A 23,341-nucleotide genomic window follows, 5' to 3' on the forward strand; every position below is an offset into this window, starting at 1 on the left:
TTTATAAATGTATCAGCTGTGGTTTACCATCTTTAAATCAAAACAAAGAGATTATTCAGAATCCTCAGGAGTAATGACTAGAAAACCGCATTCACGCTGGCAAACGGAGCTAATGCTTTCCCTCTCACAGCAAGCTACCCGAGACAAATTGCTCCTCTAATACAATCCAATAAAAGCAGAAAAATCTTAATCTAAACAACTTCCAGTTTCAAAAACACAGGTTCCGCCCCAAATGGCACCCTTTTCCCTGTGTAGGGTGCCTCTTTTTAGATGGGGACGTTAAACGGGTGTCCTGACTCTCTGTGGTCACTAAAGATCCCATGGCACTTGTTGTAAGAGTAGGGGGATTAACCCCAGTGTCCTGGGAAAATTCCCAATCTGGCCCTCATGCCATCATGGCCACCTAACCTTCCCATGCTTCCAATTGGCTCATTCATTCACCTCCTCTCCCATGTAACTATTCCACAGGCCGTTGATGTAAATGACAATGTGTTCTCATTCAACTAACCTGGTAAAATAAGGGTAAAATAACAAATATATTAAAAATATAAGTTCAGACAGAGGTTCCAAGAGAGCGCTATTGGAAAATGTCTGTGGTTTTGTCCTAAATGGCACCCTATTCCCTATATAGTGCACTACTTTTGACCAGGGCCCATAGGGCAATGTCCCCAATCACTGCCCTGGACCATTGGGATATTCTTTTTAAGACCAGAAAGAGTGCCTCCTACTAGCCCTCCAACACCTCTTCCATCTAGTCTCCCATCCAGGTACCGACCAGGACCAACTGCGCTGAGCTTCAGAGGCCCGCCAGCAGTGGGATGCAGGGTGGTATGATGCTGGCAAAGTGAGCAGCAAATCAAATGCTCCATTACAGCTCTACCACCCAAACCCACCAGCTATGACAAACAGTCCAAATTCCGAGTGGAGGGTTATTCCAATAATGGACCCCTAGGCAAACAGGCTGCTAAATGTAATTGGATATCAAATATTAACTTATGCAGACATAACCTAATACGTCTTTATAATTCTATTTATAAATTATTTAGAATTTATAATATTGAAAACATGATTACTTACACATGTAAATTGCGTTGATATACCCATTTCAATTAATTCACAACAATTTTTCTGTGAGTATAAAAAAGTCACCAGAGGCCTGATGGAAATAGCAAATTTGTCAGTAAACTTTCCTAATGTCAACAAAACATACGCTGGACAAGGTGAGATCTTATTTATTTCAGTAAAATTAATTATGTGAGAAATTGCAATATAATAACTATCATATCGAAGTAAACTTGGAGTAATGCGATGAGATGGTATGATCCTCCCATGATGAGTCAGGAAAGCATGCAGTTTATTAGGCTACAGATTAAATAAATTATGAACTTCACAGGGTGGTGAAAGTTCAAGGTGATGAGCTTGATGCTCCTTTCTAATAAATATCGAGGGTCTTATTCTGGTGACATGATCATGGCTGCTGTTTGATAAATTAAAATAAATCTTGCTCTTTTATCCATAATAATCTAATAATCTCATACTATCCCCACTGTATCTGCCAGCTGTTGGCTAGAGTGCACGTGCCAAGACCAGTGGAAACATTTGCTATATAACGCAACATGTTTTATGACATAGATCATAGAGAGTTGAAAATGCGATGGAAACCTTGTATGTTTTTTTAAAATACATTTATTTATTTATTATTTGACTCCCTTTTTCTCCCCAATTTCGTGGTATCCAATTGGTAGTAGTTACTGTCTTGTCTCATCACTGCAACTCCCATACGGACTCGGGAGAGGCGAAGGTCGAGAGCCATGCGTCCTCCGAAACGCAACACAACCAAGCCGCACTGCTTCTTGACACAACACACATCCAACCCGGAAGCCAGCCGTACCAACGTGTCGGAGGAAACACCGTACACCTAGCGACCTAGTCAGCGTGCACTGTGCCCGGCCCACCACAGGAGTTGCTAGTGCGCGATGAGACAAGGATATCCCTGCCGGCCAAACCCTCCCTAACCCGGACGACGCTGGGCCAATTGTGCACGGTCCCATGGGCCTCCCGGTCGCGGCCGGCTGCAACAGAGCCTGGGCTCGAACCAGAGTCTCTGGTGGCACAGCTAGCACTGCAATGCAGTGCTTTAGACCACTGCGCCACCTGAGGGCCCTGTTATTGGGAATTTAACTGCAATTTTTTTTTTTATATGCACTATGTCATCACGCACAGCCTTTTATCCGCAATATGCGAATATTCCCATGTAAATCTGTAACAAACTGGATGGAAACCTAGCTAGGGGCACAAATGTATGCCTGGGAAAACAGATTATGTTATATTGTAAAGAATCAGGCAAGGATTCTAGAATCAAGCAGGAATTGAGTTTTATGTTCTTAGAACGCATTAAGGGACTTACTGAAATCAATGAGGAACCTTCCAAAGCCTTGCCTTTGGTACTGAGGCATGATCATTATACAGGAGACATTGTATTTCTGCTGGCAAAGCTTTTCCTGAGGGAAGGGGAAAGAGATCAAGTATGTCAGAGCTGCACTGAAGCTGGCAATTTATTGCACCTGCCACTGTCCTCGAAAGCAAACACACACACACACACACCCACACACACACTTCAAAATACATTTAGCTTTTAAGAGGACTAATATAGTAAAGACACTGACACTGCATTAACCAAACATATGTTTCATTCTATTGAATATCCTTACCTTGGAGAAATAACCCACAAGGTGACAGCCTTTCTCGTCGTTCTTTGTTAGTATGTAAAAAAGGAAAGGCTCCACGTCGTAATATAGGGTCTTGTGATCCAGGAACAGCTTGGCTAACAGGCAGAGGTTTTGGCAGAAGAGCTTGCTAACATTTCCATCAACCTAAACATGGAACAAAACCAGCATTAGAACATTGTTCAAATTTAAACTAACCAGCATGAGAACATTGTTCAAATTTAAACTAACAGTTGATTCTTTCCATCTCTCTCTCGAAACCATTCAGTCACATTGCATACACATACACCAGCATATGATCATAGTCCAAAACAGCAGCCTATTCCCTTTAAAGTGCACTTACTTTGACCAGGGCATATAGAGCAGTTTACAATAAAGGGAATAGGGTGCCATTGGGCCCTGGTTTAAAAAAGGGAGTGCACTATATAGGGGGGGATAGGGTGCCATTTGGGATGCAGACATAGTTTCACTACTTTGAAAAGTGACCTCTGACCTCGAACACTGAAAGGTCATCCTTCCTGTAAATCTCATTGGCTGGAGGTTGAAACCAGCCACACTTCTTGGCGTGTCGCTGGAGGATGTTCTTGCATCTCATGTACTTCAGACAGAACTCACACAGGTAAAGCTTTTGCAATCTGCCAACGAAAGAGACAACGAGACAAAAGTTAGCCTATAATTTGGATTCAATTTATCAGTTGACACACCGATTTCCCCTCAGGGATTAATAAAGGATTTATCTTATAAAGAAGCCTAGCATTGAAAGGCATTTGTCCGACCTGAGTGTAAGAAATAACAAACTGTACCTTGAGTACTCCGGTGGGTAAGGCGATGAGTGCCAGGTTTGGATTTCATACTTCCCAAACTCAATGACGGCCGGGTATCGTCCAGAGTTAGTGATAGTCATGGTTCCATTTCTCTAAACACGGCAATACAAAATTAAATGCCTCAACGTCTTACCACAAGCACTCATTCAAACAATATCAATGATCTAAGTCTGACATAGGCAGTATCTTCAAACAGAAACTTGGAATGTGGACCCTTCCCTTTGTCAGATGTTTTCAGACATGAAAATAAGTTTTTATGTCACAAACATTGATTTAGGGGTTGTAATGTTAAGCTATAGGCTACATATAACTTATATTGATTAGGTGATAGGTGTGAGAAGTGTGATTGAGAGAAGTTATTTTGGACAGTTTCCTCACCTGCGACGAGAGCTCTTGGACCTGTGTGAATATCTCCATGTCTTCCTCTGTGACATGTTCCCTGGAGACCGCTACGAAGCCAGGTTCCTGCTTCACCCTCAATTCACCTTCACAGCCTGTTACAGTAACCAAACATTACAGCCTGTTGCAGGCACAGTCACCAAACAGGCAGTCACCAAACATGCTGGTACAGTCACAAACATGCTGGTAGAGTAACCAAACAGGCTGTCACAGTAACCAAACAGGCACATCAGAGGAGTACCATCAAACATGGTAGATTATCATCCCAGCTTTATAAAGTAGATAGGGAGCAGTGTTCTGTAGCCTGTGAACATTCAGTATAGTAAATGCATTTGGTTTTAATGTGCTTTTAATGTATGTTTTGTTAGACAGCCTCTGCGAAGTTAGGTCTCTGTGGAGTTGTATAATGAATGTATCATCATCTCTGCACCTGTGAATGAAAATCCTGAATGTAATGACGTGAAACTAAATCACTCTACTAACGTAACCGCTTTCATGTGTCAACCCACCAAGTCTGCGTCCCAAATGGCACTATTCCCTATATAGTGCCCTACTTTGCACCACGGTCCATGTGTCTCTGGTCAAAAGTAAAGCACTATGCAGGGAATACTAGGGTGCCATTTGGGACACAGTCCCAGATAGTTTCCTGTTAATTAAAAAGTCAATGCAGTGACAGCAGCAGTGTGGAGACTACAATACAACAGCAATGGTGTTGAAAAGCTAACCAGGCATCTTTAGCATACATGAAACACTTGAATGATGTATCATACACTAAGAAGTGGAAATTGTACATTAAAAAATGAATTATTGAGATTAGTTTGAGACTTGAGTATATGTTTGAAATGTGTACATGGATGTTTTGGCTTATCAATTTAAAAAACTATTCTATTCACAGTATTATTTACAACCCCTTCAAATCAAATCCAGATCCTTTAAAAAAAATCTTAGCCCTTCAGGGCCGGTTTCCCAGACACAGATTAAGCCCAGTCCTAGACTAAGAAGCATGCTCAATGGACAATCTCAATTGAACATGCTTCTTCTAGTCGAGGAGTAGGATAAATCTATGTCCGGGAATCTGGCCCTATGACACCGAATCAGATGGGGGAGGGCGTAGATCAATAGACGTAATCATCATGTCAACTTCGAGTCATAAATGGTGTATGTGTGTGTCAGTCTAACGACTGTGGGAAGTTAGGGTTGAATGGTGACAGTGCCACTGGTGGTAGTGCTGGGAGAGGGTGGAATGGAAGGCAGAAGAGCGAGTCTTTATAATCCAACAACATAACAGTACAGTCACAACTAGGCGAAAATCACAATTGGCGAAGCCAGTGCACTAATGCATAGGGTCAAGGACAGGGGGGACAGATAAAGGAGAGAGCAGTATGAAGAAGGGGTTAGTGGTTGGGACAGAACAAAGAGAGAACAGTTTGAAGAAAGGGTTAGTGGTTGGGCCATGCACTACTTTGACAAAGAAGCCGACGGCAGAGAGATGGAACTGAAGCCGCGTAGCTAGATTCATTACGCAGCCAAAGTCAAAACGCAATAACGAAATTAAACGAGTTGGGAAAAAAACAAATGAATTAATTAAAGTAGGTGGTGTAAAAGATTAGTAGTAGAAACTTAGAATGTTATTGAATTAAAGCAGGGCGAAGCTAAAATGAGTTTGTTCACTCTTGTAAAAAGAAAACATTTGTTAGCTCATACGGTAAGGCATTGGTAAGGTATGGTAAGGCATTTTGTCACAAGCCTTGAGTTAAAAAAATATTTAAACTAGCGGAAGTAGACGCAGGTATTTTCGGTCGGAGCGTTCACGCCTTTGCTTACCATGGTCGTGCTCTGCCTTAATTCTTCCTTCGTCTGTCATGTCTCCCTTTCCTGGTGTTTCCTGGGGTCCCTTCTGAGGGGTCACTCTACATCTTAGCCTGCCTAGCGTCCTGTGCTTTTTTAAAAAGGGGCTACGTCTGAAGTGACTGACCACCTTAAAGGGGCGCCCCCTGGGCCGGCCGGGCCTGGGATGGGAGGAGGAGTGGGACGACAACAACAACCTATTCTTTGTCATCTCTTTCTTTCCGAGGCGCTGTTGGGGAGGATGGGGAATGAGAGGATATGTTTTGGACGCGGTGGCACAGGACCCTAAGTCCTGCTTACGGTGTCTGCGCTTAGGTGGTGCGTAGCAAGGCAGTCCCTTTTTCCGAGATTGTCCCTGAGTGGCATAGATATGGGAGAGTCCGTCAAAGAGTCCCTTAAGTTGGTTGTGATTAGAGAGACTGGTGATGGAGGGGACGCTAGACTGGCTGGAAGAACTCTGGGGGGAGTTAGCGGAGGTGGAGCTGGAGGAGACCAGGGAGGTGGTGGGGCTATGTCCAAGTGACGTGGGTGGGGGGAGGAGAGTGAGTGTACAGGGAGAAATGGTGGTGGTGGTTAGCTTTTGACTTGGAGTTGTATCAGACTTTGCAGCTAAGCCAACGACTGACTGAGACGGACTGAGTTTCCATAGTTTCGTTGGAGTGCCCGGCTTTTTCCTAGCAGGACAACAAGACTGTGACCCTTTCATGGCAGAGGGGTCTAAGATTTCGCCGGCTCGCGACGACCTGCGGCCGATAGGCGAGGGGGTAAAGAATTTGGAAAGCCCATCGATAAGCCCTTTGGTTTTCTTGTTAACAGTGAGTGTAACTGCTGGGGTGGAGGAGGACGAGGTGGGCGTGAGGGGTGTGGTGGTGGAGGGGGTGGAAGAGGTGGTGAATTGGGTGGTGAAGGTGACAGCGTCACCGGCCCAACAGGGGTTTGATGTAGCAACAGCCAATAAGTCTGTGGCGTCCTTCACAGATGCTGCATGACCAGATGAAGGTGTGGAACAGACGGTAAGCTTTTGACCCCTACCAGGTGACCCCCTTCCTCCCCGGGCTAGCATGGAGCCGTCACCACTGCTTACAGACCTAGAACAGAAACAGCGTAGGGGTTAGGCAAGGACACAAACTATGGTATGAATCAAAAGCTACGTTTATGAAAACAACTTAGTCATAACTCAATTTATAAAAAAGTGTTGCGATAAAAAGCAGAAGGATTTCCTTGAGGTAATAATGTGTTTTATGGACCCTCTGCACAACCTTATATTGGTACACTAAAGTAAAGGCAATGTCTACAGATCATGGTGACAAACTTACATTCTATGTTTGAGCTTATTTCTGGGCCTCCCGATTGGCTTTGCATATCGACGTTTGATCTCATCGGCTTTCTTATGCAGCAGTTTCTTTCCATTTTCCTTGGGCCTGCAGACCTGGCAGACCCAGGTACCTAGAGAGAGGAGAGCATCAGTTAGGTGGCTTCATCAACTCACACCACACATTCATTCATTGGAAACATTTCCTTTTAATGCAGATGGCGAGGGAGAGGGACACACTCCTACTCACTCCTTACAATGAACAACAATCAATTACTCAGCACAAAGCAGGGAAATCCATAAAAAAAATAATAATAATTAAAAACCCCATCAGGGTCCACTGAAATAGACTGTCCCAAAATGGAACCCTATTCCCTATACAGTGCACTACTTCTGACCAGGGCCCATGTAGGGAAGAGGGTACCATTTGAGAGACAGCCCATGTCGTGCATTTTGAGCAAAGCGAAGCGACTTGTGTGAATATCAGTCCCGTTGCCAAAGGTCTTACACTACAGTAGCTGTTCAATCATTACAAGCATAGCTGTAGGCCATGTACAGTAATCTACATCTCTCCCTTGGGACTGGGGAATCATTTGATATTCTTGCAAAGCTCCTAATAAGCCATCTCTGCTTCACTATGATGATTGACAGACCTAAAGACCCCCTATGAAGAAGACACACACACACACACACACACACACACAGACCACCATATGTATGAACACCTTTACCTTTTGGCATCCTTGAGAGTGGTGGGTTGCAGCACTCCATGTGAAACCCCCGATCACAAGAGTCACAGAACAGCATCTCGTCCTGCAAGGAGACAGGAGGCATGTGTGGGGCTGTGTGGGGGCTTCCCTGTTGTTGCATAGATGTTACACCTTCTGTCATTTCACTCTAAAGAGGGACATGTCCGTTTAGTTTAATATGGATGATGTATGTGGAGGTGAATTATGTTTGGTTGAAGGGTGGATGGAGAAAAAAAGAGGCTGCGTCTTCATTGCACAACATGTTGCCCGGAAATGGCAGATCTATGCTCGAAAAAATATTTCATGATATGTCTCTGTCCCAAACAGCACTCTATCCATTATATGCTGCACTACCTTTGACCAGAGCCCTGCTCAAAAGTAGTACACTATATATAGGCCATAGGGTCCTATTTGTGACACAGATTTTTCATTGTTTAAGAGGAAATGTATTACCGGGTTGATTACATTATTATGTCTCCATGAAAGCATTATCAATCTCTATCTCACACAGATTAAATGGTATGGCACTGTATTTAGAAAAAAATCTAATGTATTAAAATACTTACAGCATTTTTGCCCTGTATTCGACAGGAGCTACAGGTTTTACACTCTATACATTGCCATCGCAATCTCTTCACATTTGTGGTCAGCTCTGGGGAGAACTTCAGACAAGATGGGTGCCCTGTAGAGGTAAATAAAGAGTGTTATTAGTGTTGCTGCACATTTCAACCATCCTTTAGGTGGTTTCTCAAATGGCGCCCTATTCCCCATGTTGTGCACTACTTTTGACCAGGGCCCAGGGCAGTTGTCAAAACTAGTGCACTACATAGGGAAGAGGGTCCTATTTGGGAAACATACTTTAGTATCAGTTTCACCGAGCGGGAGGCGCGACCTTCCCATTATGTTCACACAGCAAGGTTAAATATTAACATATTGCATTATCAACAATGTTAAGCAGCGTTTGCGTGCGTCTGTGTCCGGGTGGGACCTCTCGCTCTTTTCCACAAGCTGTGTTTAAAAAACAGTATGATCAAACATCTGAGCAGCTAATTAAAGATAATTTGTTCTTAATGAGGCAGAAACAGTAGCAGAACTCAGTCTAATGGGGGCCCAAACGTGAAAGTCATGTAAAAGCGTGCCTCCTCTCTCACCGGCTCGTTCTCATGGTTGTAAAACAGCTGCTTTACACCCAGAGCACAATGTGTGTACACTAGGAGCGGTTAATGAAAACCACCTCAACGCTACTTAGTCAAATTTGAGCTATAAAAATGTCACTGGGAGAATAATTCCTTGCAGCATTTAAAATAACTGTTTTCAAGGCAAACTAATCCTTATGAGAGGTCATTTTACAGAGGGTTAGCAGCAGCACATTTGTCTGAAAGAAAAGAACAGTAAAGGAAAATGACACCAATCTACGGCGGTGGAAAATGGATGACATTTGATCCTATTTCCCTCCCTGTCCCTCATTGCTGCCTGCCGTGTTCCCAGAATGCTGTTGCATTCCGATTCCGAGAGCGCCGTTCACTCAACGACATGAGTGATTTCTAAATTCTAATGGCCACTTAAGTGGAATCTGCAGCTTCCTTCCTCAGTCCACCATGGGTTGTTGGCAGTTTTGCCATAATTCTTCCTTCGTCTGTCATGTCTCCCTTTTCCAACTATCCAATAGAAACAGTTCATCAAGTAAGTCCTTCAAGTAGAGGGTTTAGCCTAAAGCAGGAGAACATCATGATGCAAGAGGAATATGGCAACTGCCCGATGGCACTAGAGTTGCTGCTACCATTTCGGGGTATACCCCTCCACACATCGACTCACTGTGTTTAAACCACAGACTCACAAATTGCAGATTGACCATGCCTAATTAGAATCTGTCTAAACCACATCTGCTACAACATTAGCTACATATACACTGAGTGCAGAAAATATTATGAACAACTGCTCTTTCCATGACATAGACTAACCACGTAAATCCAAATGAACGCTATGATCCCTTATTGATGTCACCTGTTAAATCCAATTTAAATCAGTGTAGATGAAGGGGAGGAGAGGTTAAAGAAGGATTTTTAATTGAGAAGCGGATTGTGTATGTGTGCCATTCAGAGAGTGGATGGGCAAGACAGAAGATTTAAGTGCCTTTGAACGGGGTATGGTAGTAGGTGACAGAAGTACACAGGTTTGTGTCAAGAACAGCAATGCTGCTGTGTTTTTCATGCTCAACCATTTCCCGTGTGTATCAAGAATGGTCCATGACCCAAAGGCCATCTAGCCAACTTCACACAACTGTGGGAAGCATTGGAGTCAACATGGGCCAGCATCCCTGTGGAACACTAGACACTTTGTAGAGTGCCCTGATGAATTAAAACTGTTCTGAGGGCAAAGGGGGAGAGGGGTGCAACTCAATATTAGGAAGGTGTTCTTAATGTTTTGTACACTCAGTGTACAAAGAGGGCTTCCTATCTATCTGTGGCTACATCCCAAATGGGGCACTCTGTTCCCTATATAGACCTAGTGTACTACTTTTGGGCACTACCCATAGGGCTCTGGTCCGAAGTAGTGCACTTCGTAGGTAATAATCCAATTTGGGATTCAGACAGTGGCCGTGTCCGAATACCCGTAATTGCATTCTAAATAATAGGCTGATTGTGTGTGCCTAAATGCAAGGCGTTATAATGTGTGAACTTTCTGAAATTCAGTATGCAATCAAATTTGTACTTTTCATCTAGTAGAATTCACTTCCTGCTATTGAGGAAGAGAATTGTCTTTTTACTAAACAGTACATTCTAAATGGTATGTAATAAGATTAGCACACAGTTTTAGAAAGTAGTCGGCAAGACTAACTATGACATGGCCAGTGTGTTCGAGAGGATCAGTTTCAGCAAGGCGCAGAATAATCACTAAGCTTGATCACATAATGAGTAGTTATGTGGGATGCAAGGTGATCTAGAGCAGTTATTCTGCACAGTCCGACTGCCATGTAGTGAGACCTCAAACATGCACATTGTGTCAAGTGGACAAAGGCTCTCTAGGAGTCTAGGTAACTGAAATATGGTGAATGTGTAACCAGGTCAGCCAAGTTCAGCCCAGTTTGGCACAGTCATATAAAAAAATGAAAAAAGTGTATGAACTTACCGCTGCTCCCACAGTCTGCACAGGAGAGAAGCTGCTCTGGCCTCTTGTCCCGATTGGACTCTTTCGTTCCCAAACAGAAACTGCATATTGGGATGGGGTCAGCGCGTAGCTGGGGAGAGAAACAGAAACTGCATATTGGGATGTGGTCAGGGCAAGCTGGGGCGAGAAACAAAATGTATATTGGGATGGGGTCAGGGCAAGCTGGGGAGAGAAACATAGCAAGTGTTCAAAAACATAAGAGGCATAGTGGATTAGCTATGTATGTACTGTTTGTGATGTAAATATGGGAATAATATCGGTATTCTGGTATGCTTTATGACACAAACAATTTCATTATGGATACAAATACAGTTATCATTATTAATTTTACCTTTATTTAACTAGGCAAGTCAGTTAAGAACAAATTCTTATTTTCAATAAACCTCCAGTCCTGTAAATTGCTACAGATATGCATAACACTCATCTATTCCTGTTTGTCTTGGAGTCTACTGACTGAAGAGCATGCTTTTAGGGGATTATTGAAACAGAGAATATATTCAAACAGATGCAATGATATGCAGATACATGAATAAGTAAACACAAGGCTTAGCCATCAAAGCTCTGTGAATGATGGGAATTAGTGACATAATAGTCCGTCCCCCTGACATGAGTTCTCAACAACTAAAACACAATTAGCTTATTATGAACACTTACTGCCCACAGGAGGTACTCTACCGTAATACATGTGAAAAATTGCCCTTCTTTATCCATTAAATCTGAAAGGGGATGTGATAATCAGTTAAGGGGCTTAATCCACTTGAGAAAGCTTTACACTACAATTAGACAGGATTAGCCAGCATGTAATCAAATTACCTTAATAATGTTAATGAATCATAATAAATGATTCAAATACATTGTATAGTGCCGGGACGATACCAGTATCACAATATTTTTTCCATGGCAAGAAGTAGAACCCAAAGCAGACATCACTCTTTGGCCCTTTAACCTGCTGTATGTAAAATATTGTGAGCTATAAACATAATGTTAATTTCCAACATTAGGGCTGTTATCCTGAAGAAGTTAAATTCGCTTTGTGTTTCGTTTCCTTGCTAGGATACTAACGAGTATCGCAATACTGGTATCGTCCTGGCCCTAACATTGTAGTTGCTCTCCCTCTCTCCATGTTTCAGAATCAGCAGTAGAAAGGTTAACACTCACTTAAGGGCTTAAAATGACGTACAAAAGTAGTAAAATATCAGCTTTAAGGTTTAAGAGGACTTAGCACTGATCACTTAGAACTATTGACAGGCAGATCTAACTACCAGTATGGCCAGTAGGAAGGTAAACATTGTGCCTATACCCATCTGTTCTATAGCCTGCAACATATTCAAAACACTTTCAAATCAAATTGTATTTGTCACATACACATGGTTAGCAGATGTTAATGTGAGTGTAGCGAAATGCTTGTGCTTCTAGTTCCGACAATGCAGTAATAACCAACAAGTAATCTAACTAACAATTCCAAAACTAATTTCTTATACACAGTGTAAGGGGATAAAGAATATGTACATAAAGATATGAATGAGTGATGGTGCAGAGCAGCATAGGCAAGATACAGTAGATGGTATCGAGTACAGTATACACATATGAGATGAGTATGTAAACAAAGTTGCATAGTTAAAGTGGCTAGTGATACATGTATTACATAAGGATGCAGTAGATGATATAGAGTACAGTATATACGTATACATATGAGATGAATAATATAGGGTATGTAAACATTATATTAGGTAGCATTGTTTAAAGTGGCTACTTTCTTCTGCTCAGTATCGAACACTATGAAATGACTTTCTTATTGAACCCAATGTACTCAACCACCTTGAAAACAGCACCACCACATAACACAGAAACTAACAGCAGACGAGCCCATGTTTAGTTTGAAGGTAAACGGCCATGTGTAGCTCAGTTGGTATTGCGACACTTGCAACAAGGTCATGGGTTATTTTCCCGCAGGGATCACATAACCTACACATGCTAAAAACACATGCGCTCTCTATGCTGTTAATCACTTTGGATAAAAACATCTGCTAAGGGTCATAGGTTATATATTACTATATGGTGTGTTCCTACTCTTCTATACAACGAACATATTCAAAAAAAAATTGTTCAGTAGACCTATGAAATGTTATTCGGTTCAATCATTTCATGACCATCATAAAGCAACCACCAAAAATGACACCACGTAACACAGCGTCTCACACACTTCTCAGGCAGCATAACACAGTGTCATACATGCATCACACACACACACTCCTCAGGCAGCATAACACAGCAGGAAGGATGTTCTTAAGGGAAAATAACACAGGGTATGACAATAAATAACAAACCTCATCAGTTCACACACAAACGACTCATCAACTGACTGCGGAGGTTTTGGGAAGAAAGGGGACTCTGGGGAGATGCTCATAATTAGTTTCTACTGAGCCAGAGGCAGGCAGATTATCATCATGACCTCAACACAGCCCGTTTGAACGCAATATCCATCGGCCCTGACGTGACCCCTCCGTGACCTGCAGATGCAATCTGGGTGTTGAGAAGAGTCCGATGTCACGTTATCTTGAGATAGAAATGCCTAGTATGTAGAACAATCATGCCTCTCTGACATATTAGATACTGAATCATGTCCGCTCTATGCATGCCATTTCTAACTTCACCATTACCGAATGTGCCCCAGGTAGATTTTAGGGCTAGCCACAGTCACATTTAGTTGTTTACATTTTAGTAATTTATCAGACGCTCTTACCCAGAGCAACTTACAGGAGATATTAGGGGTTAAGTGTCTTGCTCAAGGGCACATCAGATTTTTCACCTAGTCAGCCTGGGCTTTTGAAACCAGCAACCTTTCAGTTCGTGGCCCAATACCCGCTAGGCTACCTGCTGCCATTCCAAAATACAGGAAGTGGAAAAGTAAAACAGGGATATGATGCATCTGTGGGATTTGGTCATTGTTCTTGGCTGGTGTTATAGCCTATCAATTGAATAATATAATGAGAGAAAGCCATTTACAGATACATCAGTGACTCCTCCATTTCCAAAATCTTCCAGGTCAATAGAGTGGCTGTGCAACCGGTGGAATCAGATTGTCTGTCTATGTAAAGACAGCCACTCTTGAATGAATGCTACAGAGATGATTCATTTTTGTAAGATAGGCTACACCTCACTTTTAACATCTCTTCAACAGCGTATAATTTACTTGGCAGATGCTTTTATCCAAAGTGACTAAGAATACAGTACAGGGAGTGCATACATATGTAGTATGAGTATCAATACAGACAAGAATTGAACCCACAACCTTGGCTAGATGCGGCATTATGTCATTGTGATCATTAATGGGTCACAAAAAGTAGAAACAGGAAGAAGCTCTATCAAACAGGATTTAAAAAAATAAATCTGTCCTTTAAAAACGTCTAAATAGCAGAGCCATCTGTCTTTAGTACGTAGGCCTATCTAGCCTGTTCCTTTTGCACTTGATCACAATATATTCCATCACAAAAACTACAGAATCCACCTAATCTACAAATGAAGATTCATCTTTGTGAAAGGCTCAAGCTGTTTGGAACAACTGTGTTCAAACGACTTCTAAAATCAGCAGAGCAGTCTTTCTCTAGTAGGCTAAAGTATCTAAATAAGCTGCTCTTTTTGTACTTGATCAAACAATCACCAACCTAGGCTACTTTGTATCCCCCAAATAAAAATTTAACTGGATGTGAAATCTTCATCTGCAGTGATGCTATAGTAAAATGGTTACTTAGCGCCCGGCTTATCATCGTGATAACCATGCAATTGGTCTGTGGGACTAGGGCTGGAACAATTACCTTAGTTATGAAGACTCATGAAAATAAAATAACCATCATACATTTTTTTGTAATGTAATTTTATTACATTTTTGGGGTGGAACAACTGCTGACTGAAGAGGGGACGGCCAGGCATTCATGCAATTGAGTCCGTTTCTGCTGCAACATGGACTCTTAATGTGATGGAACTTTGTTGTTGAAGCAAACAAGCCTTTGGTTGCGAGACAGCGCCACCACAATGCAGCAGCACACATAGAAATATAATTAATAGAATGGTTCCTCTAACCCTGGCAACTTGACTGGTAAACTCATTGGTACACTCACAAGGGTTTCCTGGTATTGTGATGCAATAATTTCTATAGTAATGTAGAATGTCAATTAAAATTATGTTAACTGACATGGCTCATGCAATGGACTGCATTTTTTGTGATGTCAGTTGAATCAACAAATTCAGCACATTGATGGGTACACTTGCAATGGCCGCCAGTCCACCAATTATGCCGTCATTGACTTGAATGGGGATGCCCATTCTATTCATTCCATTTCTACGGCAGCACATGCAGTCAGGAGCAGAGGAAGAGAAAATGTGTTTTGTTTTACTATTCGAACGGTTATTATGATGACTGCAAACAAATGGCTGGCCAACTATCATCATCCAAACTTCCATGACCATCACAGCCCTATACATGACCTGCATGAAAAGGGCATTATTCCAATAAAATGGGATTAGCTTTTATTACATCAAATCGGTAAGCTGAGCATATGAGTAGAAACAAAGGTTCAGGCTGCTGCACAGTCACTATGGAAGATCTAGTCTACAGCGCCTGGTTAAATTGTCTTTAAGAGGATTTTTATACTCTCTCCATGGTTAAAAAGTAATGAGAAACAGATGTCAATGTAAAAAATATATTAAAAAAATGTAAAAGTGTGCTTCATTTACTATCATCCCAAATCGAAATATTTCATTATCTTGACTAATTCTTTATATTTTACGCTAATTTTTCCTATGGATAGCTGAACGTGTTACTACATTAGAAATGTTCACCACACAAAAATATGAAATACATCCTTTTTACATCCTCAGATTGGTGATGTTAGTATTAAAAGTCTATAGTCATCACGATCTCACAAAATCGATTGCTTAAAACAGATGAATATCTTTCGTTTAATACCGGTGTTGTCGTCATATGTGGCAGTCGGTAGTATACTATTCCCCCTCTCTCCTCCCATAAATGACTCTGGCCTCAAATAAATTAATGGATTTGAGGCTTAAACTATAATTCAAATGAAAGCCAATCCCTGAAGTAATTTAGAAACCGATGTGAGGTGGTGGTTCATTGGAATTATCCAGTCAAAAAGTGTTGTTTCCGTATCGGCTATCGACCGATATAATGGTCTCACAAAGCTATAAGTTGACATGGCAACTACAGGTTATTGTTGATCGACTGGTAAATGTAGTACACCCAAGTTATTGGAGGTGTCTTTTAGAAGAGAACGGTACATGTAGTGTCAGCGAATTGTGAGTGAATCATTTGGGCACAATATTGATTAAGGTAGAACAAGCTAATCAATTGCAGCTCCGAGTGGACCCTTGGCAAATGTATGTGCATTTGCAGTTCATAAAAAGTTATAATTTAGGAAAATAAAAGTAATCTGAACACAAGACTGACATGTGTAAAGAGCAATTTTTGTATTCAAAATATTACAACCTACTTCAGCATATTGCCAATGAACCAGTGTTGAGACACTGGCCTATAAATCAAAACAGGAAACAGCAACAGTATAATTTTCTACTTAGAAATTATTTTAACAATTCTTATGTGAATCTACTTAATTAGATAAGAACCACTGAATTAGCCCAGAAAACATGCTGATGTAGTAAGCTATTGATTTTGATGATATTAGTGCAATTGTGAAATGATAGGTGCAGTGTATGTGTAGTTGATATAGTCAAGTTTCACAACTTACACAGCAGTTCAAAAATGTATAAAGCAAAAACCCTATGTGGCTAGCCTAGTCTGGGCTGGCCATCAGATATTTTATGCAGTAGGGAACAGCCTCCGATTGGTGATTGAACAGAAAAATAAAAACCCTTAAAAGTAGTACTCATCTGAAAAAAAAGAGAACGAACACACAGCTAAAGAGGAGAAGATGTTACTGATTGACTAGGGGATACCAAATTAAGTACATTAGAGGAAATTACTGTGCTTTAAAAAGGCACAGTTGTGTTCCATGAGGGGGGTGGGGTTCTATTAGAAGACTGCTGTTCTAGAAGCCAGGCAGAGAGCTGTGCTGAAGAACATATTACATAACAGTAAGGGGAGAGAAGAAAAATCCTTGCCTTTGTTGCAGCCAAACTCACTTTAGAATCTAATAAACTTTGACCCAAGACTGCTCTTTTCCAAGACTCATTTCCAATACCGACTAGTTATGCTTTGTTACTCGCTAATGTCAAGGACTAGAAAGAAGTCATCCTTTCGAGTAAACTAAAAGAACTTAAGGATGTCACCACCAAATAGCATAGGAGCTGAGTGTAATTGAAAGACTCCAAACTTATACAGAAAAGGGACAAGAATTCTTATGAGGATAGATTTCTTGGTAATGACAAGCTTTTTATTACAGGAGGACAGTGTCTTAAAACAGAACTGTTTCACTTTGGTCCGACCGCAAACTCAAACTTGTGGCTGTATAGTCAACGGTGTTATTTCCTGATATTCATAATGAAACTGAAGGGTAGATAATGTCTCCAATAGTGAAAATGCCAATATAGAATGGTATACTGTAGACCTACACCATTTAAAGTGGTAAATTACCAAATTATTAACATAAACTAATCATTTCCATAACTTGGAGAGAAAACATGTTAACGCAACGTTATACTCCCAAAGCCCTAGACTTTCATTTTGACCTTCTACACAAAAGGGGGGAAAACTTATGGCAACAGTAATAGTAACCTTCCAATGCCTTGGCCTTCACTGTAAAGTCCTTTTCATTTGTCAAGTACAAAACTGCTGTCAATACAGTATTGTTCACGTGCAGCATGAGTTAGTGCTGAGTGATGGAGCCACAATCTCTGCAGAGTGAAAAACACATCTCATGCATCATGGTCAAGAGAAAACAATGAAGGCTAAGAGTTTTTAGTGGCCCTATATCAAGCCATACAGTCACATCCAAAATTATTTTACAGCGTTTCCCTTACATGCATTAGTAGAGGCGCAATGCAGCTGCTAAATTGTGGTTGCCACTTAAAAATAGATGCATACGGTACCAAAAGTTCGGACATCTACTCATTCAAGGGTTTTTCTTTATTTTTACTATTTTCTAAATGTAGAATAATAATGAAGAAGTCACAACTATGAAATAGCACATATGGAACCATGTAGTAACCAAAAAATGTTAAACAAATCAAAATATATTTTATATTTGAGATTCTACAAAAGGAGCCACCCTCGGCCTTGATGACAGCTTTACACACTCTTGCCATTCTCTCAAACAGCTTCATGAGGATGTCACCTGGAATGAATTTCAATTAACAGGTGTACCTTGTTAAAAATTAATTTGTGTAATTGTTTTCCTTCTTAATGCGTTTGACCCAATTAGTTGTGTGTGACAAGGTATTTTTTATTCTACCTTTATTTAACCAGGTAGGCAAGTTGAGAACAATTGCAACTGCGACCTGCCCAAGATAAAGCATAGCAATTCGACATATACAACAGAGTTACACATGGAATAAATAAAACAGTCAATAATACAGTAGAACAAAAGAAAACAAAAAGTCTATATACAGTGAGTGCAAATGAAGTAAGAGAAGGGAGTTCAGGCAATAAATAGGCCATGGTGGCAAAGTGATATCAATATAGCAATTAAACACTGGAATGGTAGTTGTGCAGAAGATGAATGTGCAAGTAGAGTTACTGGGGTGCAAAGGAGCAAGATAAATAAAATACTGTATGGGGATGAGGTAGGTAGGTAGATAGATGGGCTGTTTACAGATGCGCTATGTATAGGTGCAGTGATCTGTGAGCTGCTCTGACAGCTGGTGCTTAAAGCTAGTGAGGGAGACATGAGTCTCCAGCTTCAAAGATTTTTGCAGTTCGTTCCAGTCATTGGCAGCAGAGAACTGTAAGGAAAGACGACCAAAGGAGGAATTGGCTTTGGGGGTGACCAGTGAGATATACCTGCTGGAGCGCGTGCTGCTATGGTGACCAGTGAGCTGAGATAAGGTGGGGCTTTACCTAGCAGAGACTTGTAGATGACCTGGAGCCAGTGGGTTTGGCGACAAGTATGAAGCGAGGGCCAACCAATGAGAGCGTACAGGTCGCAATGGTGGGTAGTGTATGGGGCTTTGGTGACAAAACGGATGGCACTGTGATAGACTGCATCCAGTTTGTTGAGTAGAGTGTTGGAGGCTATTTTATAGATGACGTCGCCGAAGTCAGTGGTCAGTTTTACCAGGGTATGTTTGGCAGCATGAGTGAACAATGCTTTGTTGTGATATTGGAAGCCAATTCTAGATGCAATTTTTTATTGGAGATGTTTAATGTGAGTCTGAAGGAGAGTTTACAGTCTAACCAGACACCTAGGTATTTGTAGTTGTCCACGTATTCTAAGTCGGAGCCATCCAGAGTAGTGATGCTTGCGTTTAAGGCCACTTAAGGAGAGTTGTATGGCATTGAAGCTTGTCTGGAGGTTAGCTAACACAGAGTCCAAAGAGGGGCCAGAGTATATAGAATGGTGTTGTCTGCGTGGTGGTGTACCAGAGAATCACCAGCAGCAAGAGCAACATCATTGATGTATACAGAGTCTGCCCGAGGATTGAAGGTAGGGGTGGTATACAGAAGATAGCCCTATTTGGTAAAAGACCATGTCCATATTATGGCAAGAACAGCTCAAATAAGCAAAGAGAAACGACAGTCCATCATTACTTTAAAACATGAAGGTCAGTTCATCTGTAAAATTTGAAGAACTTTTAAAGTTTCTTCAAGTGCAGTAGCAAAAACCATCAAGCGCCATGTTGAAACTGGCTCTCATGAGGACCACCACAGGAAAGGATGACAGTTACCTCTGTTGCAGAGGATAAGTTCATTAGAGTTAACTGCATCTCAGATTGCAGCCCAAATAAATGCTTCAGCGTTCAAGTAACAGACGTCACAACATCAACTGATTCACGCAGACCATGAAGGCCAGCATGAATCAGGCCTTCATGGTCGAATTGCTGCAAAGAAACCACTACTAAAAGGACACAAATAAAAAGAAGAAACTTGCTTGGGACAAGAAACACAAGCAATGGACATTAGACCGGTGGAAATCTGTCCTTTGGTTTGATGAGTCCAATTTTGAGATTCTTGGTTCACACCGCCGTGTCTTTGTAAAACGCAAAATAAGTGAACGGATGATCTCTGCATATGTGGTTCCCACCATGAAGCATGGAGGTGGCGGCGTGATGGTGCTTTACTTGTGACACGGTCAGTAATTTATTTAGAATTCAAGGCACACTTAACCAGCATGGCTACCACAGCATTCTGCAGCGATAAGCTGTCCCAGCTTTTATTTTATATGACAGGACAATGACCCAACACACCTCCAGGCTTGTGTACGGGCCATTTGACCAAGAAGGAGAGAGATGGAGTGCTGCATCAGATGAACTGGTCTCCACAATCACCCGAACGCAACCCAATTGAGATGGTTTGGGATGAGTTGAAACGCAGAGTGAAGGAAAAGCAGCCAACAAGTGCTCAGAAGATGTGGGAACTCCTTCAAGACTGTTGGAAAAGCATTCCAGGTGAAGCTGGTTGAGAGAATGCCAAGAGTGTGTGAAGCTGTAAGTGTGTGAAGCTTCAAACATTTTACTTTGAATCTTCATCCTAGGCTGAGTTCCTGAGCAGGTTAACATCAAGGATCTCTGTACTTATTTCCCTTTATCCTGACTAGTCTCCCCCTGCCGCTGAAAAACATCCCCATAGCATGATGCTGCCACAATCATGCTTCACCGTAGGGATGGTGCCAGGTTTTCTCCAGACGTGACGCTTGGCATTCCGGCCAAATAGTTCACTCTTGGTTTCATCACACCAGAGAATCTTGTTTCTCATGGTCTGAGTCCATGGACTGTCATGTGCATTTTAAAGAGGAGTGGCTTCCATCTGACCACTCTACCATAAAGGTATGATTGGTGGAGTGCTGCAGAGATGGGATAACCTTCCAGAAGGACAACCATCTCCACAGAGGAACTCTGGGGTTCTTGGTCACCTCCCTGACCAAGGTCCTCTCCCTGACCAAGGTCCTCTCCCCCAATTGAGCAGTTGGGCCAGGTGGCCAGCTGTAGGAAGAGTCTTGTTGGTTCCAAACGTCTTCCATTTAAGAATGACAGAGGCCTGTTTTCTTGGGAACCTTCAATGCTGCAGAAATGTTTTTGGTACCCTTCCCCAGATCTGTGCCTTGAAACATTCTTGTCTCAGACTTCTACGGACAAATCCTTCGAATGGCTTGGTTTTTGCTCTGACATGCACTGTCACCTATGGGACCTTATATAGACAGGTGTGTGCCTTTCCAAATCATGTCCAATCTATTGAAATGTACCACAGGTGGACTCAAATCAAGTTGTAGAAACATCGCAAGGATGATCAATTGAAATAGGATGCACCTGAGCTCAATTTCAAGTCTCATACCAAAGGGCCTGAATATGCATGTAAATAAGGTGTCTTTATTTTTTAATACATTTGCTCAGAAAAAAAATCTAAAAACCTGTTTTTGCTTTGTCATTATGGGGTATTGTGTGTAGATTGATGAGGATTATTTATTTATTTTAATTCATTTTAGAATAAGGCCGTAACATAACAAAATGTGCAAAAAGGTAAGGGGTCTGAGACTTTCCAAATGCATTGTACATATGCTCCAGGAAGACCTCCAACACCCCCCATGCAGGAAGACCCCTGCTAGACCCCATTCAGCCTCGGTCCGATAACTGCCACAGCTGCTGAAAAAAAAATCTTCTTATAAAATCAGCTGGTGAAAAAAATCTTATATTAATATAATTGCTCAGAGAACAATGTTGGTTAACAAGTAAATAAAAATAATTATTGGCAACCCTAAAGATTCAAATCAAACTAAATTAAATCTGCATTAAAACATTCTACTTTTTAAATGTAATTTTATGGAACAGTATTGTGGCCTTCCACAGCTAAATTCCCTTTGTCATCCATCACCATGTGGAATGCCAAAAATGTATGGAACTGGTTGACTTTCAAAAAAGCAGGCAATGCGTAGAAAACCCCCAAATATAGCACATACCACTATTAGAGCAATTATTACACATTTAAAACCACTGGAACAGTGGTAAATGTGCCTGGTAGAGGGTGCATTTGTATCTTGTCCCCATTCAGTGAGGAAGATGATTTGGGAGGCAAAGAAAAGTCCAAAGGCTACAGTTGGAAAATTACAGAACTTGGTTGCATCTTGGGGTCACCAATTCTCCAAATCTACAATTAAACGTCACTTCCATGCCAATAGGCTATTTGGAAGGGTTGCCATAAAAAATCCATTATTGAGAGTAACCAACACATGTAAACGCCTGGAGTTTGTTAAACGGCATTGGCAGTTGTACTGGAACGGGGTGGTATGGTCAGATGAGCCGAAAATAGAGGTCTTTGGTCATGCACACCAGCGGTAGGTTTGGCGTCGAAAGAAGGATGCATATGCAGACAACCTCATACCTACTGTAAAATATGGTGGTGGATCTTTGATGTTATGGGGCTGTTTTGCTTGCACTGGGCCTGGGGTCCTTGTTAAGGTCAACGGCATCATCAACTGTACTAGGACATTTTAGCCAAAAACCTGGTTGCATCTGCCCGGAGGCTAAAACTTGGCCGCAATTGGATGTTCCAGCAAGACAATGACCCCAAGCACACACCAAAATATACAAAGAAATGGATAACTGACCACAAAAAAAATAAATAAACATTTTGCAATGGCCCTCTCAGTCTCCGGACTTGAACCCCATTGAAAACCTGTGGTTTCAATTGAGGAGGGCAGTCCATAAGCGCAGGCCAAATTATATATATCAAGGATCTGGAAAGATTCTGCACAAAGGAATGGTCTAAGATCCCTCCCAATGTGTTATCCAATCTCATAAAACATTATAGAAAAAGGCTCAGTGTCATCCTAGCAAGGGGAGGGTGCTGGTGTATTGAAAACAGGGGTGTTGATAATTTTGTCACCTATCATTTTTAGATTTGTATTATTTGTTAAACATATTTGAGCCATTGTATTTGTATAAAATAATTGACCCACAAAATTATAAACACACACAACCCTGTGTTCTCAAAGACAAATAACTTTAAAGCTACTGTACGTTATTTACTCTGTCTATAATAACATAGCCCATCTATTCTGCCAAACAAATGCAAAAATGGCCAATTGGTTACGAAGTATTTTCCTGAGCAGAGGAAATGTCAACAAGGCCTAGTAGTTTTCTCAAGTACACACTGAACTAGTTAGGAGATCTACTGAGTAGCTGTGTTTCCAA

General features: G+C 41.5%; 1 protein-coding gene across 1 annotated transcript in view; it reads right to left on the reverse strand.

Moving 5' to 3' along the window:
* The window catches only part of LOC135512054 (histone acetyltransferase KAT6B-like), a 37,728-nt gene that overhangs the window by 11,837 nt on the left and 2,550 nt on the right, over positions 1 to 23,341 (reverse strand). The window contains 10 exon segments of the mRNA XM_064933666.1: positions 2,408 to 2,501; positions 2,712 to 2,873; positions 3,220 to 3,361; positions 3,530 to 3,642; positions 3,929 to 4,044; positions 5,774 to 6,885; positions 7,114 to 7,243; positions 7,841 to 7,922; positions 8,425 to 8,540; positions 10,988 to 11,096. Coding sequence (XP_064789738.1) covers positions 2,408 to 2,501; positions 2,712 to 2,873; positions 3,220 to 3,361; positions 3,530 to 3,642; positions 3,929 to 4,044; positions 5,774 to 6,885; positions 7,114 to 7,243; positions 7,841 to 7,922; positions 8,425 to 8,540; positions 10,988 to 11,096 — 2,176 coding nt within the window.

This window comes from Oncorhynchus masou, chromosome 24, assembly GCF_036934945.1.
Source record: "Oncorhynchus masou masou isolate Uvic2021 chromosome 24, UVic_Omas_1.1, whole genome shotgun sequence".
Lineage (NCBI taxonomy): Eukaryota > Metazoa > Chordata > Actinopteri > Salmoniformes > Salmonidae > Oncorhynchus > Oncorhynchus masou.